Source organism: Jaculus jaculus, chromosome 14 (assembly GCF_020740685.1).
Source record: "Jaculus jaculus isolate mJacJac1 chromosome 14, mJacJac1.mat.Y.cur, whole genome shotgun sequence".
NCBI lineage: Eukaryota > Metazoa > Chordata > Mammalia > Rodentia > Dipodidae > Jaculus > Jaculus jaculus.
Window position 1 is genome coordinate 8,954,892 of NC_059115.1, and position 18,785 is coordinate 8,973,676.

The 18,785-nt window shown below is 42.9% G+C and overlaps 2 protein-coding genes across 2 annotated transcripts in view; one reads left to right on the forward strand and one right to left on the reverse strand.

The window, feature by feature from the left end:
• Positions 1–2,073: 2,073 nt before the first annotated feature.
• On the forward strand, positions 2,074–9,501 carry LOC123454816 (vomeronasal type-1 receptor 3-like). The gene is made up of 3 exons (XM_045134227.1): positions 2,074–2,960; positions 5,100–5,251; positions 9,437–9,501. The coding sequence occupies exons 1-3, from the start codon at positions 2,074–2,076 to the stop codon at positions 9,499–9,501; spliced, it is 1,104 nt and encodes a 367-aa protein (XP_044990162.1).
• Positions 9,502–9,887: 386 nt separating this feature from the next.
• Positions 9,888–18,785, reverse strand: part of LOC101603192 (vomeronasal type-2 receptor 26-like) — a 52,660-nt gene continuing 43,762 nt past the window's right edge. Inside the window, exons 4-6 of the mRNA XM_045134228.1 lie at positions 14,925–15,134; positions 12,819–12,942; positions 9,888–10,936 (exon numbers count right to left, since the gene is read on the reverse strand). Of these exons, the coding sequence (XP_044990163.1) occupies positions 9,888–10,936; positions 12,819–12,942; positions 14,925–15,134 (1,383 nt within the window). The remainder of the gene's footprint in view (positions 10,937–12,818; positions 12,943–14,924; positions 15,135–18,785) is intronic.

Consider the following 18,785-nt stretch of genomic DNA (forward strand, 5'->3'; position numbering starts at 1 on the left):
CCTTCTCTTCCAATGTGGCTTCCTTACATTTGTCTCTGAGAGCCATAGTGGAACTAATTGTCATTTATGTGGAAAAGAATATGTGATATTTTATTAAGGGCCTCCAATCTTTCCAGAAAGTAACTTTCACCACACAAATAGGGAAGAGCAATGTGTACATTCAGCCAGATGACAAAGTCATGAAAGGTTTGGACTTCAAAAGGGAGGAATCAAGCAAATAGACATGAGTGAGTGACAAAGAAATCTGGAGAACTGTCAGATGTAAGTCAGGAAACCTGCTAATACTCAGTGAAATAAGAGAGATCCAGAAAGAGTGAGATGAATGAGAAGTGATCATATGGCCTGGTAAAGATAAGATGCATGTGGAGGTTTGAATGTAAATGGCCACATTGCCTCACATAATTTTTTGTACTTTATCATTAACATTTATTGATGGGATGGATAAATACAGATTGAGAAACATACTTGACAGCAAGATATAAAACTGATAGCCAGACTATAAAATGTGTTAAACATACTTTTTTAAAATTTTTTCAATTTTTAGGTTTTTTTGTTTTTTTTAACAAAGAACCCTTATGATAATGGTTCACATAATTTTTATTAAGCTTCCTATTTAGTACTCTTCAGTAGATCTCGAGTACCTTCTTAATGTGTGTATTGAGACCCAGCTTGAGCTCTAGCTGTTGGTTCTAACTTTCTAGTATAGATGTATGATGAAGGGAGCAGCATCTTACACCACAGTGAAACCTGCTCTGAATTCTGTAAGCCTGAAATAAACCCTTTTCTCACATAAATTGCTTCTGGACAGTTGTTTATCCTAGCAGCAATAATGTAACTGGAACAATGCATTTTCAAAAATGTATGCTCAATACTTAATGATTGCAAAATACCACAATCTCATTTCTCAATAAATGTAACTATAAAAAAACTGAAGTTTCCACAATACACAAATGAAGTTATGGTAGAATGAAAGGCCAATGTGATATTTGTCTATGAATAATTTGTTTGTTGATCCCTCACAGTATATAATGAAAATATCTTAGGATTAGGAGAGATTTGTTGCAGCTTGGTAGAAATGGTGATTCTATTAGGGATGTTGCATGAGGAAATCTTGTTGGGAATTCATAGATTTCCACTAAGAATCAAGGATTACATTTCAGATGGCAAAGAGCAAATAAGTAAAAGTATTGGCTCCTAATAGAAATAATAGTACAACAAAAAGCCAGTGAATTGACGATATGAACTATATTGTAAATTTCACAAGTCTTATATTGATATACTATATTCATAAATTTCATATCACTGTATTCTAAGCATATTGGAAAACCTAGTAATTCTGGTTTCGTAAAAATTACACCAGATATCTTAACAGGAAAACTAGAAGTTAGAATTTACACATGTTATAATAATAGGAAACATGGAAACTCTGTTAGACTGGTTCTCATCATCATGATATGACTACCAATTGTTGGGGAAAGTGTACTTTTGTGCAGATGTGATGAACACCATGGAATGTTCAGTGACAGCTGTGTCTTAATTTATGTGTCCACAGCTTGCCCCTAAGTGATGAGCACTAAAACTGCCATAGAACAACTCTGATGGCCTCAAGATTTGTCTGATTGGAGGAAAAAGTGAGGTACATATATTACTGACTGTGTTTAAAACAACATATCCCTTAGAAATACTGGAACATTGAAACACAGGTAAAGAGAAAAACATAATCTGATATTCCTAAGGGAAATGTCTTATGGAATGAAACCTTCTCTCTCCTATAGGCCAACAATGTCCTCCTGGTGAATATTACAGAATTGAGGGTGTTTTCAATGAATTCTCCCTGCTTTTCAAATCCTTGTATCCAGTAAAGTGCTCAAGAATACCTGACATGCAATTCCATGAAATGTGATCTCTACATCTGAAATACAAAGGAGTTGGATATGTCACCGCCTCTCTGTGCATGGGAAATGTAAATCAGCATATTTGTTCTCAAACGCTATTTTTCAATATTTGGAAAAGTACTCTTGTTTTCAATGTAGTTGTGACAAGCCTGATAATATCTAAAGCATCATTCTGATTATGTTTCCAAGTGACACGGTCTTGGGGATTTTCCTCACATCTGAGTTCTGCATCGGCTTCATAGGGAACTCATTGTTCTTCCTATATTATGTGTACATCTTCTTAGATAAGCATTATCTGAAGAAATCTACAGATGCAATTGTCATGCACCTGACAATAGTCAATACTTTGACAATTGTCTTCTTGTTGATACCTGATATTGCATCATCCTTTGGAGTGAGACGTCTTCTCAATGATGCTGGTTGTAAGGCAGTCTTGTATATCCACAGAGTTACCCGGGGTCTTTCCATCTGTACTACATCTTTTCTGAGTACATTTCAAGCCATCACCATCAGTCCCAGTAACTCTAAGTGGGCGTGGTTGAAACCTAAACTCTCTACATGGATCTTTCCGTCTTTCTTTCTCTTCTTGGTCATCAACATGCTCATTTACATTCATCTCATTCATACTGTAATAGCCAGGAACAATGACAGTCATGCTGTCCGGGGTTATATTCACGCTTTCTGTAAGAACATAGAGTTTAGGGTTGACTCATGGCAATTTTTCTTTGTCTTACTCACTCGAGATCTCTTCTTTGTTGTCCTCATGATGTCAACCAGCCTCTACGTGGTGAATCTCCTTTTCAGACATCATAGGAGAACCCAGCATGTCCACAGCCAGAGCCTCTCCTCCCAGCCATCTCCTGAAACCAAAGCCACTCACAGCATCCTTTTGCTGGTAAGTTGCTTTGTGCTCTTTTATTGGTTGAGTAATATTGTCACCATTTATGGATTCTATACTTCTGAGAAAATTCTAAGACTGGAAGGAGTTAATGCTATTTTATCATCCTGCTACCCAGCCATGTGTCCTTTCATACTCATGAGGAATAAAAAGATTATTTTGGCCAGGCGTGGTGGCCCACTATTTTAACCCCAGCATTTAGAAGGCAGAGGTAGGAGGATTGCCACGAGTTTGAAGCCACCCTGAAACTATATAGTGAAATCCAGGTCAGCCTTGAATAGAGTGAGACCCTACCTCAAAAAACAAAACAGAACAAAACAAACAATAAAAGGTCATTTTGCAATCTACATCATCCCTTTTATTTGAGGGGTGGGGAGGCTGCCTTCCTGCGTGCTGTGATTAAAGGTATGTGCCCGCCCAACCAATTGAATATTTATGTTTTATATTTTTAACTATATTTTATGTATTTGAGAAAAAAGAGATAGACAGAGAGAGAATGGGTGCATCAGGGTATCCAACAACAACTGCCAAGGAACTCCAGAGGCATGGACCACTTTGTGCATCTGGTTTATGTGGTTCCTGGAGAGTCAAACCAGGATCCTTTGACTTTGCAAGCAAATGCCTTAACTGCTAAGCCATCTCTCCAGTCCCATCATCACTTTTTATACTGAGAAATACTTGTTTTCCAAATGCATTCAGTAGCTGATCTCAACACCATGTTTAAACATCAACAAAGTAATGTACATATACTGATGTAGGTGAGAAAAAAAAATGTGGAACTTCAACCCTTGATGTCACCTGAATTTTAACTCTATGTCCTATACATTCTTGAAGCTCACATTTTAAATTTAACATGAGTAAAAGTCCATGCATGTCATTTTATGCAATTCCATATTTGCTACCTGTTTAAATTATTATAACATGGGAAAAAATGATTGGTATTACATATACCCTTTTTTAAGTAGATACTGTGTGGGGTACATCATGCATTGGTACTGGTATTTCCCTCTTCCCTGTAACCATTCATAGAGGACCTTCTTAAGTTGGATTTCTGGTATTCACCATTGGGTTGTGGGGTATGAACTGTAAAAGCAGTCATTGTGGGAGGGGCCAGTACATCTGAACATTCCCTTCCACCCTGTGTATCTCACAATCTTGCACAAAGGTCCATGACCCTGGTTGGAGGTGTTTTAAGTATACCTTAATGTTGAGCTCTCAGAAGCTTCTGGATTTCAGCTTTGATAAGTTTTCAGTATCACCAATGTCTATTGCCATCACCCTGATGGTGGTTGTCAGCCATGACATGGAAGCAGCACTCTTGCTCAGCTCATCAATTCCTCTGTGTTTTCACCTGGGCTCTGCTGATGTGCAAGGGGAGTATCATCTCCTCCTAAGTAATCATCTGTCTTTTCTTGCTGATAGATTATGGTTGTCCTCCTTTTTGACTACTACTTGTAAAAGAAAAACAAATTCCCCAATAGAGAGTTAGATCAGCATAGGCTCAAGGGAATGGGCAAAGTTAGTTTGGAGGGATGATGATGGGTGTAGCCTCCTGTGGAGGCTTGATTCAAGGGTCAACCATAAACGTAGGGTTCTGAATGCAGGGTCCCCAGCTAGTCACAATTTGGCAATAAAAGCCTCCTGGAGGCAGTTCATTGTTGGGGATGGGCTTATGGGTGTAATAGCCACCTTCCATTTGCCAGTGTTTGGCACATTCTTCACTTGCTGTTTGTCCACTTGATGATGGCCAAGAAGTGATGTTCACCTTCTACTCATGCCATTTTCCCCTGCCATCATGGAGCTTTCCCTGTGTCTATAATCCAGAATAAATCCTCTTTCCACACTAGCTGCTCTTTGTCAGAAGTTTTCTGCCAGCAATGCAAATCTGACTGTAACACTTCCCTTTGGCAAAAGACTACTGAGTGCTTCTGTTGGAGTCCATTATCCTTGTCTCTGTAGGATTCTGACTTTGCTCCCAGCTCCAGCTATGGGTTCTTTTCCATGGAGTGGGTCTCTTAGACAATCACAGAGCCATCACGTACCCACCTAGGCTGGATGCCACTACTGCACAAGTGTGTGAATCTTGTCAGGCTTGATCCATGGGAGGTATTCCATGCCTGGTACAGGAAACCTAGTCTAAACCCTATGGATTGGAAGGTTGTGGGCCCTAGGTGGGGGGAGGGAAGCATCTACTGTTATTTGGATCAAGGGCTATGTTGTGCTGATTAAATTTCCCTCTAAAGACTTATGTTTCTGCTCACATAGTATTGCTGCACTCATCCCTGACCTCTTTCACCACATTGTAGTGACTACAATGGTGATGAAAAATTCATCAAAATGCTGAGAAGTGGCAGTTACATGCTTAACATTAAATGCGACATCTTGATGACATCAACCAGGGCTCAGGAAACATTCAACAGTGAGGGTGGAAAGAAAGAATGTGGGAGCTGGAGGACAGGTACGAATGCTTTGAGAGGTTTTCTTCCAGACAGAGGTGGCTGTTGCACTCGTGACCTCATAGTGACCGTCATTGCCCTCACTGTGCTGAGCCCACGATCCTGTTGTCACGATGGAAAGGAAGGAAATTAGAAAGAAAAGATGTCACGGGGCTGGAGAGAATGCTCAGTGGTTCAAAGTACTTGTTTGCAATGCTGACTTTCCAGGTTCAACTCCCCAGTACCCACACTGAAGTCAGATGCACAAAGTGGAGTTCATTTGCAATGGAGGGGGCCTTAATATTCTCTCTGTGTGTCTTTATCTCTTCTTCCTTCCATCCTTCCCTCCCTCCCTCTCTCCTGTGAATATGAATAAATAAAAAAATTAAAAGGAAGAGACATCAAAATGCTGGGGACTTATTGGAAGAAGGGGTTAAGTGTGAAAGGGCAATGGAGGAAGTGGAAACAAGAGAGTGGAAGGAAGAAGAAAGCATGATCAAAATACATTATAGACATGTATGAAGACTGCCAATGAAAAGGATTTTATATGCAGATATGGTGGCTCACACCATTAATCCAAGCTCTTGGGAGACAGAGGTAGGAGGATTTCTGTTTGATGCCAGCCTGGGACTACAGAGTGAATTCCAGATCAGCCTGGGCTACAATGAGTCCCTACTACTGCCCCCCGCAAAAAAAAAAAAAAAAAAAAAAAAGATAAAATGAGTATGTGGTTCAAGGACTCTGGATCTGCTCCTGGAAGATTCCCTCTGTTCCAGTCAGGTTCACATTGCTGGCAGAAATTAAACCAAAAAGCAGCTTTGAATCTCTCCAGAGATAATCAAACTGTCTCACAGGTGTTGTACTTCAAAACCGTAGAGCCTTAGACCTCATTACTGCTGAACATGGGGAGACATGTGTGGTCTTGGGAGAAGAATGTTGTTTTGTTAATGAAACAAATGTTGTTGCACAGATAATAAAACTCTCAAAAACTCCACAATGAGCTGCTTGACTGCTACAAGCCTGAGGACCCCATCACCTGGTTCTCTAACGCTTTGTTCACTGGGCTTCTCCCCTTCCTTAGCTGCCCCCCTTGCAATAGGAACCCTATTTCTTGTAGTCCCCTGCCCCATAAAATTTCTCAGACAACAAATAACTAATATTGCTAAGACTGCTACTAATCAGGTTCTCATGCATCATCTAGTCCTATATGAGCCTATGATAGACTATAAGGATTTCACTCACTATGACACCTCCCCATTATAAAAACAAAGGGGGAGCTGTTAAACATAGGCAAGGCCCTGGCTTAAAACAACCCTAAGCTGTCTGACACAAAGGCCGCAGGCTATGGAGAAGTTGCAGCAGCCTGAGCCACCAGTCGTATCTCAGGGACCAGACCGGCAAGGGAGCTCCTCCCCTATTATCAGGGGTTGCAGTGAGCCACAATCCTCCCTCCATTCTTGGGGGTCACAGTGAGCCTGGACCCCTGGACAAAATCTCAGACCCCGAGATCTAAGGAAGTAAGGCTATTATCTCTCCAAGCATGGGATACCCAGACATTCCAATAAGACAGGCTTTGCCCATAACCCTGTGGCTTTTGGCCAGTTGCCTAGGAAACTCCTTCTCTGGTATCAGCCAGCACCTTTGCACAGCCCCTCCCCCTGTACCGTATGCCTTTCCCCCACCATCACCATTGCCTACGTGCTAGAATGTATGTCTCCATATGCTAATGAGGCATCAGCAAGCAAACTTATACATCCAATCCCCTTAGGATCCTCAACTGCTTATAAAACCCATTTCCCTATTGATTAAAGGGAACTGTTCACAGAAGCTGTCTCCCAAAAGTCTTCGTTCGTGTGCTCACCACCATGGTTGCCTTTGGGGACACCTTTGGGGAAGTGCACCAGGCCCCAGAGGACCTAGAGACCTACAGATCTCTTGGGGTAGGTCAGTAGACATCTTATCCCTTGCCCCTTCTTTTCTTCTTCTCTACTTTCTGGTCAGATGTGAATTGAATAGTTCTCCTGTGCCATATATTTTCATTGAAAATGCAAGCAACTCACAGAGCTCTGAATGTGAGCCTAAAAACTGAGTGAGAAATTTTCATACTCTGTATGCCTGCATTGGTCCTGCAAGATTTATGTACAGGGTAGACCCAACAGTTTGTTTTCTCTGTGGTCTTCTTCACCATCCTTTAAGGAATTTTCAGCAAAAACCTTTGATTATGGGGATTTTGGTTTTGCTTTGTTTTTTGAGGTAGGGTACCACTGTGGCCCAGGCTGACCTAGAAATCTATGTAGTCACAGGGTGGCTGTGAATTCATGGCGATCCAGATTAAAGGCATGTGCCACAATGCCCAGCTCTGATTGTGGGAATTTTTAACATAAGAAAAAGCACAACAGAGGTTAATGAGCCTCCATTTCCCCATGAAGCCATGGTGAATGCTCTCAAGGTACTCTGCCATTTAATATTATGTGAAATCAAATCCCCAGCCATATTACATTTCATATGCTGTATGTAATTACAAGGGATAAGTACTCTTACAGTCAGGTTCATATTGCAGGCAGAAATCATCTGACCAAGAGCAGCTTTTAGGAAAAACAGGTTTATTTTGGCTTACAGATTCGAGGCAACATGCCATGATGGCAGGGAAAAGGATGGCATGAGGAGAGGGTGGACATCAACCCCTGGGCAACATAAGGTGGACAATAGCCACAGGAGAGTGTGCCAAATGCTGGCATGGGGAAACTGGCTACAACACCCATAAGCCCACCCGCCTCAGCAATACACAACCTCCAGGGGTCATTAATTTCCAATTGCCATCAGCTGGAGAACCTAGAATCCAGAACATCTAAGTTTATGGGGGACACCTGAATCAAACCACAAGTACCTTATCTAAAATAACCATAATCCCATTGTTAAAGTTCAAATCAGCCAGTTGTGATGGTGCACACCTTTAACACCAGCACTCAGGAAGCTGAGGAAGGAGGAGCGCTATGAAGTTGAGCCCAACATGGACCTCAGAGTGAGTTAGAGTTCAGCCTTGACTAGTGTAAGATCTCCTGCCTCAAAAAAAAAAAAAATTGGTAATAACTCCTTCATATCATTGACTGCTATCTCACCCTTTAATTACCTCACTTTTAATAGCTTCATTATTTTAAATAATTAGGATACAAAGAAGCTCTGGATTCCATAATTCATAAAATACTTATTAATGGATTTATTGAGACATGATACACATATCATAAAGTGTGTCCATTTAAATGAGCAATATCCTGAGTGTAGTGACACACATAAAATCTCACCATTCTCGAATCTGAGGCAGAAGAATTGAAAGAGGACTGAGGTTGGTGAGTGTCGCAAACTGCATGCCAAGTCAACCAGGGATGCACTGCAAGATTCTGTCCCCAAAAAATGCACATTAAGTGGTCTTTAGAATACCCACAAATTTTTTTTAATTTTTTTTGTTTGTTTATTTAGTTATTTGAGAGCAACACAGAGAAGGAGGCAGAAAGAAAGAGAGAGAAAATAGGTGTGCCAGAGCTTCCAGCCTCTGTAAACAAACTCCAGACGCGTGCGCCCCCTTGTGCATCTGGCTAATGTGGGTCCTGGGGAATCGAGCCTTGAACCAGGGTCCTTAGGCTTCACAGGCAAGTGCTTAACCCGCCCAGCCACAAAATTTTTTAAACATGGGCTGGAGAGATGGCTTAGGGGTTAAGCGCTTGCCTGTGAAGCCTAAGGACCCCGGTTCGAGGCTCGGTTCCCCAGGTCCCACATTAGCCAGATGCACAAGGGGGCACACGCGTCTGGAGTTCGTTTGCAGAGGCTGGAAGCCCTGGAGCGCCCATTCTCTCTCTCTCCCTCTATCTGTCTTTCTCTCTATGTCTATTGCTCTCAAATAAATAAATAAAAAATGAACAAAAGAAATTAAAAGTTTAAAAAAAAATTTTTTTTAGACATCACAAATCTACATTAGATTTTCGTCTCTCCAGAAAGATATACTGTATCCTTTAGTCTTCACCCCTGACCTCCCATCTCCTCTCAGTCCCTGAAAGTCATCAGTGTATGGTAGGTCTCTACAGATTTGCCTCTTCAGGAGATTTCACTTAAGGGGAATCTAAACATTGGGTACACTGTGTCCAGCTTCCTTTCACTCTGTGAACATATTTTTCAGGTTCATCCATGTGTTAATATCCTGTTCCTTTCTACAGAAAAGCAAAGGAGCATTGACATATTGACAATGTGTGCCATGTTTCTTTATCCATTCATCAACTGATAGATATTTAGATGGTTTCCACTTTCACATAATAAATAATGTTTCTATAGACATTCTTTTGCCCTTTTTGTGGGCAGGTTTTCATTTCCCTTCGGTATGAATCCAGTGGTGGAGTTGCAAGGCCCCATGTTTAACCTTTCCAGGAACCGCTGTCCATTTTCCATATCACCTCCACAGCAGTGAGTGAGGGTTTCAATTTCCACATCCTCAGAAAGATTTCTAGTCCTTATCAACATCATCACCATCATCACAACCTCATCAACCTTTTCAAACATTCGTAATGGCAAACTCTCTAAGCAGGACGTACAAAGAGAACAGTCATGAGCTTCCACATGCCCACCATCTGGACACAGCAGGCGTTGGCCTCTTGCTCCATGTGCTTCATCTCACTCTTCATCCTTCTTCTCACCCCCACAGTAACAGTGAGCCCAGCCATGTGATCCTGGTGTCTGCCACGAGGACTGCATCCTGGGGCCTTGCGCCATGGACACAGGAAGGCTTCTCTGGAGAGCCTCACTCAGTCTTTCCTGCCGAGCCCGCTGTCCCTGCCTCACCCAGGCAGAGGTGTTCTGCTCGGGCTTCAGCAGGATGACGTAGCACTTGGGGATGAAGATGCCACCCAGCAACCCTGCGGTGGAGGCCAGGATGGAGAAGACCTCCACAGCCACAGTGGACTTGCCGCGGGCGCTGTGGTACAGGGGCAGGAAGGCTGTCCACACACTGCAGAACAGCAGCATGCTGAAGGTGATGAACCTGGTCTCGTTGAAGGCATCCGGCAGGCCCCTGGCCAGGAAAGCCACAGAGAAGGTGCCCCCTGCCAGGAAGCCCAGGTACCCCAGCACCCATGAGAAAGCAGTACCAGAGCCTTCCTGGCACTGGACGACAATGTGGATGGGCTCAGTGACCATGTCCCTGTCTGGGAATGGAGGGGAGGTGCCCAGCCACACGCCACAGAGAATGACCTGTGTGAAGGAAGCGACAAGGACCACTGAGGTCGAGGCCTGTGGTCCCAGGAATATGTGGACCCTGTCCCCTGGTCTTGTGAGCCTGAAAGCCAGGGCCACTGTGAGGGTCTTGGCCAGAATGGAGGAGACCGCCACGGTGAACACCACAGCAAAGGTGGTCTGGCGCAGGAGGCAGGTGACCGCAGTGGGACGGCCAAGGAAGAGCAAGGGACAGAGGGCGCACAGGGCCAGGGAGGCCAGGAGCAAGTAGCTGAGGGCTCGGTTGTTGGCCCTGACCACAGGTGTGTCTCGGTGCTTCAGGAACACTCCAAGGACCAGCAGAGCCAGACCAGCCAGGAAGAGCGCCACCGAGGCCAGAGCGAGTCCCAGTGGTTCGTCAAAGGCCAGGAAGATCTCTGTCCTGGGCAGACAGCGGTCTCTGCTGTGGCTCGAGTATTGCTCCTCAGGGCACAGAAGACATCTCTTCATGTCTGTGGGGGGCACACACACAACACATGTAGTCAAGCCTTTCCTAGTAATTAATGTATTTGTGAATTAATCTTAGCTACCAGGGCTGAAATGGGGGACATTAGAGGCAGAAGCACTAAGAGGAACTTGTGAACACTGTGTGTGTGTGTGTGTGTGTGTGTGTGTGTGTGTGTGTGTTGTGTGATCTTTTCTGGTTGTTTTTGTTTTCAGAAGGATCTCTTGTAGCTCAGGCTGGCCTGAAACTTGTTATATAGCCATGAATGACTGTGAATTACTGGTTCTCCTGCTTCTGTGATGAGAGAATTTAAGCCAGAAAATCTAACTCAGAAAATGACAGGGCCCTCCATGTCCTGTTCTGCATGCAGTCTCTGCACTGCTGCGAGGCCGCATCCTTATTTACAGTGTCTATTCAGCTACTCATCCTGTTCTTGATTGATTTATCTCCATGGAATAGCTATCAGCAACTGCCCAGCCTTCTGCTTCTGTAAACTGCTTATCACTTAATAATTTCCTGCTGTGCTTCCTAGTCCTTTAACCAAAAAGGTTAAGCTCACCAGTAATGTAAAAGGCTCAGAATGATGTCAAATTGCATGTATACACCCTGGGTGAGAAGAGCTCAGGGTGAAGAGCTCGGAAAGCTCGCTGCTCTGGGCTCTCTGGCCTAAATAAACCTGAGTTCTCCCAGTGACCGTTTCTTGCTGAGCCAAACTTGAGTTTCTGCAGCACCTCCACCTGGCAAGTGCTGGAACTGCAGGCATGTACCACCATGTTAATGATTCTTTTTCTCCATATAGTATCAGTAATTGTTCTTATTAGCAGTCATTATTTTATCAAGCACATACATTGTATGGACACATCATGTGTTGGTACCATCTTTTTTTTTCCTCCCTCCCTCCTCAGTAGAATTTCCCACGGGGTTGTGGGTTATGCTTTGTGGGAGCAGCAGTCAACATGTGGCTCTTACAGTCTTTCTGCCCCTCTTCAAAAACGCTCCCTGAGCCTTAGTGTGTGTGTGTTAAGTCTACTTCAGTGATGCGCTCTCAGGAAATTATGTTTTCCTAGATGCATTTGTTAAAGTCCTAAGCCCCAGCATCTCATAATGTGATATTTGAAGATAGGCAAGTTACAGATCACGTAATTAAAGCTAAATGCAGTCACAAGCACAGGTCCTAATCCTTTATAACTGGTGTCCATACAACACACAGCATGACAAAGCACAGTGAGACCATGACTGTCTGCAAGCTCAGGAGAGGGGACTCACGAAACCAACCCTGACAGCCTTTGCACTTCAGACTTCCAGTGTACAGAACTGTGAAAATAAGTTCCTGTTACTTAAATGACTCAGAATGTGGTGCTTTGTTACTAGTCAACCACTGGGAAAGATCTCACTGACATAAAGGAAAATGTGAGGTACAAGAACACTCACAATGCTACTCCACTTACAGGGGGTTTAAGAACAGGCAGAACTCAATGATGACCAGACATCAGGGTAGTATTATAAAGGGAAGGACAATGGCCACATGAGGATTGTGGGGATAGATTATGCTCTGCTTCTTGAACAGAGGGAACAGAGGCAAAGGGACATGGGGTGCTTGTTGGTTAAGTGAGAATTTACTGGGTTGTGGAATTATAGTCCATGCATTGCTGTATTTGACATAATGCAAGCAAATGCCTTTAACGGCTGGGATATCTTTTCAGCCACCCTTATTTAACGTAGTTCAGTAAGTCACTTACCTAAAGATAAGTGTGAGACTAGGATTTCACTAGTAGTCTTGCACAAAGTGCCCTGTGAACTGGAGACTATGCACTACGCAGTAGATTAATACAACTCAAGGACCATGATGCCTTGTGGACCCCAAAGACTCCAACTTCGTGTGTTCTTACCTTTTTGATCTGCAAACTGTCCCTCAGGGCAGGGGCTACAATCAAAACAGCACTGGGGTTCACCTTGACGGGGCATCTGGCTGAACCCTGGAAGGCAACTCTGGCTGCAGACAGAGTTGAGCACCTGGTGACAAGATAGTGTCCTCAGTGAACTTCCAGCAACAGAGACCCTTGAATCCAGGCAGAGGGAATGTCCAAACCCCTTTCTACCCACAGTCTATCTTACTTGAATATGTTGTGCAAAATCTTAGTAGAACAGTGTGCATTGGTGCCTTTCCAGTCTGTCAAGACCTCCTACATCAAGAATTATAACTATTGGAGGTGGCTTAGCAGTTAAGGTGATTGCCTGCAAAGCCTAAGAAACCATGCTCAACTCTTCAGATCCCTCATAAGCCAAGTGCACAAGGCAATGCAAGCATGCAATGTCACACATACACACAAGGTGGAACAAACATCGAGAGTTCAATTACAGTGGCTGGAGGCACTGGTGTACCAATTCTCTCTCTCTCTTACTCTCGCTGCCACTCTGCCTTACATAAAAAGGACAGTCTGTGTTCTTGCCTCAAAAAAACAAAGGCCTCCCCACACACACATATCATCCAAACGCCCTCATGTTGCACAAGCACATGTCCCTTCATCTAAATGAGACCTGTGAAGTACTGACACTGTCTTACATGGCACAGCTCCCACTTCCAGGTCAGAGTTATGGGAAAGAAAGTAAAGGGTGAGGATGACTTTGAGGGGAGTGTGGAATGCTGAGGGGTCCTCTGCATCTAAAGGGAACAGAGCCCTCCCCCAGTCAAACCCACTGAAAGGGATTTCATGTGAATTCTCTGAATACTGCCTGTGTCCCCGAAGTAGGAGGAGCCTGCGAATAAGAGCCTGATTCTCACTTGGGAAACCTCAGGGTCAATACTGATTGGAGATACCACCAAGAACAAAGACAAGGGTTAGGTGGTCAGTGGTCCATATGTCCACAGACAGTGGACAGAGCAGAGGTGTTTCTGGGGTCCAGAGTGGACAGTTGAACACACCTGTTTCAAAACAGAAGGTAATTTTGTTAGTAGGTTTTTGGTATGAATCATGGGTTGGGAGTTTGATTACTGGCTGAAGGGCTTTTGATTAGTGATTGGATCCTGAGAGCTCTTGCATAATGGGTTAATCCTCCAATGTTTCATAGTTTACTGGTATTATTGGAAGATGTTGGAAAGTAAGAAGTGGGATTCTAGTAGGATAAGGTAGGTCATTGACACTGTAATTGGACAAAGATCGATATCTCTCTCTCCCTCTCTGTCTCTCTCTCTCTCTCTCCTCTGCTCTCCTCTCTCCTCATTTCCTTACTTGCTCCCCTCCATCATGACTCTCATGAGTTAAGTAACTTCTTTCACCAAACAAGCAAATGATTCTGACATTCTGCCTCACCATAGGTCCACAAAAAAGGAACCAGCTGACTTCAGACTATGACCTCTGAAACCATGAGCCAAAATAAATCTTTCCTCACTTCTAATTGTTTCTGCTAGACATTTATCACACTGACAAAAAAAAGTACTAACACAACAAATAAAATGTCTGCTAAGCCCACTTCCCAGATGCTCCATAAGCCATGTTTGGCCTATTGTGCAGCCATCCTCCCAGGTAAACTATTTCTCTCTTCACAGAGCACGTCCTGGATGCAGACGCTCAAATGCTCTGAAAGAAACATCTGATATGGATTTTAATTAAACTTTTGAATTCAAATGAGGCTCTCATATTGTGTTTCTGAAGCAGGGTGTCATGCTAGCACAGGCTGACCTGGAACTCATGCTATAGCCTATGCTAGCCTTGAACTCACAATAATCTTCCTACCTCAGCCAGCCAAGTGCTTTGATGAAAGGCATGAGCAACTACACCTGGCTGATATTCTCATTTTTGATAGTGCATAAGTGCCTCACCCCACCACAAATACAGGCTTCATATTGGGTAAATGACATGGCTGAGTCATAACTGCACAATCTAGGGCCACAACCATTTCATGCATCAAATAGGAACAAGGACCTCTAGCCTCTGAATTTCCCTCTGAGTCTCATACAACAGCTCAAGAGTCTTCCATGCATGCAGACAACTCACTTGGAGATCGTCCTTCAAATTGACCAACATTCTGTTTCCCACCAAGACTCCAGGGTCAATCGTGCCTATGGGCACCATGTGGAAGTGGCCCTCTGAAGTCTTCTGTCCTTGGTAAACATCAAATTTTGTCACCAAATCTCCATTGGCATCAAACATAACCTCATTCCCATCAGAAGTCTTGAAGTGCACCTTCTTGAGGGCATGAAGAATCTAGGGGATTTGATAAATAGCAAAAGCATACTAATGAATCAACATTATGCTTAACTTTATAACAAGGCAGTCACAAACTTAAATGTTCATGATTTTTGGATGGATGAAGGAGCCCACAAACATCACACAGTGACCCTGGCTCCAGAATCTTCTTTGTTCACACACTACCATCTCACCCTTCTCATCACACTCTCAGTCCAAACACTGGAAGCTTCCAGCACACACAGCAAGACCTCCCAACCCCTTAGTCACATGTCCCACCCTTGTCCACCACAGCCACAGAGCTGTCCTCACTTGTTCCCATGCCAGGGCCTTGGCACTACTGTCCTGGCCACCTGGACTGCCACCACTCTCTTCCTGTGGTGGCTTCTTCTCATCCTCCAGGCTGGAGCTCACATGTCACCTCACAGAGGAAATCGCCCTGGCCTTCCACTTCCCCTCACTAGCTCTCCACCACTGCATCCACTCACACACTTAGAAATGACCCCACTCTTGTATTTTTGTTGTGCTTGTGTAATGTGTGTGCATACTCATGTGTGTAAGTACATTTGGAGGCCTGAGGACAACTTTTAAGTGTCAGTGCTCTCTTTCCTTCATGTAAAGCCAGTTGTCTCATACTTCATAGCTCACTCTTCATCACTTCATTCAACTGGATAGCTGGCCCATGAGATTCCAGACAGTTCTTTTGTATCTGCTTCCCTTATTGTCATAGGCACAATGATTATAAACAGTGGCCACCACAGTGTCTAGATTACATGGGTTCTGAATTCAGGTGTGGCTGGGTGTGATTTCCAGGTAAGATGGCTGCATATGAGTCACATCAACTCAGCCTAGGGAGAGATTTGAGCAAAACCACAGCAAAATACACTCTTTGTCTGAAAAGTGAAGGTGTATAGGTTTTTATCAGCCACAGAAGTTATGCAGGAAAGACTAAGACCTATCAGAAATGAGTAAATCAGCCAGAATCCCACCAAAGAGCTTGCAGACTCATGCAAATCCACGTGCCCACCCAGTACCCAACTGCAGGAGCAGAGACCAAACAGCGGTATTTTCCAACCTCATAAGCCTGCTTGCAAAGTCAAGAAATTGGAATAGGAGACAGGGGTAAACAGGCGGGCCCAGCTGATCGTTTCCAGGACAACTCTAGGTTTCTTGCACTCTCCCATACCCCAACCAACAGAACCATGACCCTCTGGAGAATGCACTCAGCTCCTGGAGGCTGGGCATCCAGCACAGTAGATCAGAGCACCCGATTCAAAGCACAACATGGCTCTCCATCAAGGTGGACACTCAGCATTGGTGAGATTTGATGCCACCCCAAAAGGTAACAAGGCCAACTGACAAAATAAAACAGGTGCATAGGTCTGCACTAGAAATGCTAGTATCTCTTTCTAGATCAGGGCAGGTTACAGGTTAAATATTCTTGGTTGGCATTACCATTCTCAATTAAGCTGTATTTGGGGGTTGACTTTTGTTGCCTTTAATGCTTTCATATTAATAGGGCCTTTGTCTTTTTCTTCTGCCATTATTGGGTGCAGGATCTAATTCTGACCCAGGCTGACCTGAAACCCACTTCAGAACTGAAATCTCAACCTCTCAGCTGACAGGAATAAGGGTGTAGAGCAACACAAACCTTAGGGATTGTGGCTTTGTAAGGTTATCTGTTTATTTCAGTCCCCACACTTGCAAGCTCTGTACTGGTTTTTATTGACTGTGTATACTGCTCAATTGACCTTTAGAATTTGCCAGCTAATTGCTCCACCTAGCTCATAAGAATAATTGAATATCAGGCAAACTAAAAACCTTGGATTGCTTCTGCAGATTCATTGGAATACCAAAGTACACTTGGCACCTTAAACACCTACTCTAAAGGCACATAAAGTTGGATTCCCAATCTAAAAGCACCATAGCTTATCAGAAAACCAAAGCATCAAATCAACTCAGGATGAAAAAATCACAACATTATAATACAAGAAGCATAAATCCCACCAAAAATTATGAATCCATCAGAAATGCCCCCCAATGAGACTGTTTTAGATGAAATACCTGACAAAGATTTCCAAAAAATGATTTTATCTAAACTCAAAGAAATTAAAGAAGAGATCAAAGAAATAAAATAAGAAAACAAAGGAAATAAAGAAGGAAACAAACTCCTGAAGAAATTCCAAGAGGACACAGGTAACCAACTTAATTAGATAAGAAGGACATTATAAGACATGAGTGAAGAAATAAAAATTATGAAGAAAAATCAGGCAGAAAACCTAGCACTGAAAAACACAGTCAGTAAAATAAAAAACTCTGTAGAAAGTCTCAACAGTAGACTATATGAAGGAGAGAACAAAATATATAAACTAGACAATCAGGTGGAAAATCTAATACAGGCCAATAAAGAGAAAAACAAGCTAATAGCAAGGTATGAGTGGGATTTTCAAGATATCCAGGACAGTATGAAAAGATCAAACATGGGCTGGGAAGATGGCTTAGCGGTTAAGCGCTTGCCTGTGAAGCCTCAGGACCCCGGTTCGAGGCTCGTTTCCCCAGGACCCACGTTAGCCAGATGCACAAGGGGGCGCACGCGTCTGGAGTTCGTTTACAGTGGCTGGAGGCCCTGGCATGCCCATTCTCTCTCAGTCTCTCTCTGCCTCTTTCTCTGTCTATCTCTTTCAAATAAATAAATAAATAAATATATAAAAAAAAAAGATCAAACATAAGAATTCAGGGCATAGTAGAAGGAGAAGATTTTCAATCCAGAGGCTTAGTAGGCATTTTCAACAAAATCATAGAAGGAAAATTTCCCCAAATTAGGAAAGAAATGCAAATGCAAATACAAGAAGCTTTTAGAACACCAAACGGACAAAACCTGGAAAGAATCTCTCCATACCATGTTATAATTAAACTATTAAATACACAAACCAAAGAAAATATACTGGAAGCAGTCAGAGAAAAAATGCAAGTCACCTATAAAAGCAAGCCCATCAGGATAACAGCAGATTACTCAACACAAACTTTAAAATCCAGAAGGGCTTGGAATGATGATTTCCAAGTTCTGAAAGATAACTGTCAACCAAGAAAACTTTATCCTACAAAGCTATCTATCCAAATTGAAGGATAAATAAAGTCATTCCACAACAAAAACAGGCTAAAGGAATTTATAACACCTAAGCCAGCTCTACAGAAAATACTAAGAAGAATCCTTCACATTGACATGGATTATTTCCTTGATTCATATGACTTATCAAAATTAAATTAAGATGAGATAAACCATTTACATAGACCTATAGCAAGTACAAAAATCCAAGCAGTTATAAAAACTATCCCAACTAAAATGAGTCCAGGCACAGATGGATTAAGTGGTGAATTTAACCAGATCTTCATGTAAGAGCTAACACCACTGCTTCTCAAACTTTTCCAGAATATAGAAAAGGAAGGAATTCTACTGAACTCCTCCTATGAAGCCAGAATCACCCTGGTACCAAAATCAGACAAAGACAGAACAAGAAAAATAAAATTACAGACCAATCTCCCTCATGAACATTCTGAACAAAATATTAGCAAACATAATGCAAGAATATATCAGAGGAATGGGGAGATTGCTTAGCAGTTAGGGCACTTGCCTTTAAAGCTTAAGGATCAAGGTTCGATTCTCTAGGT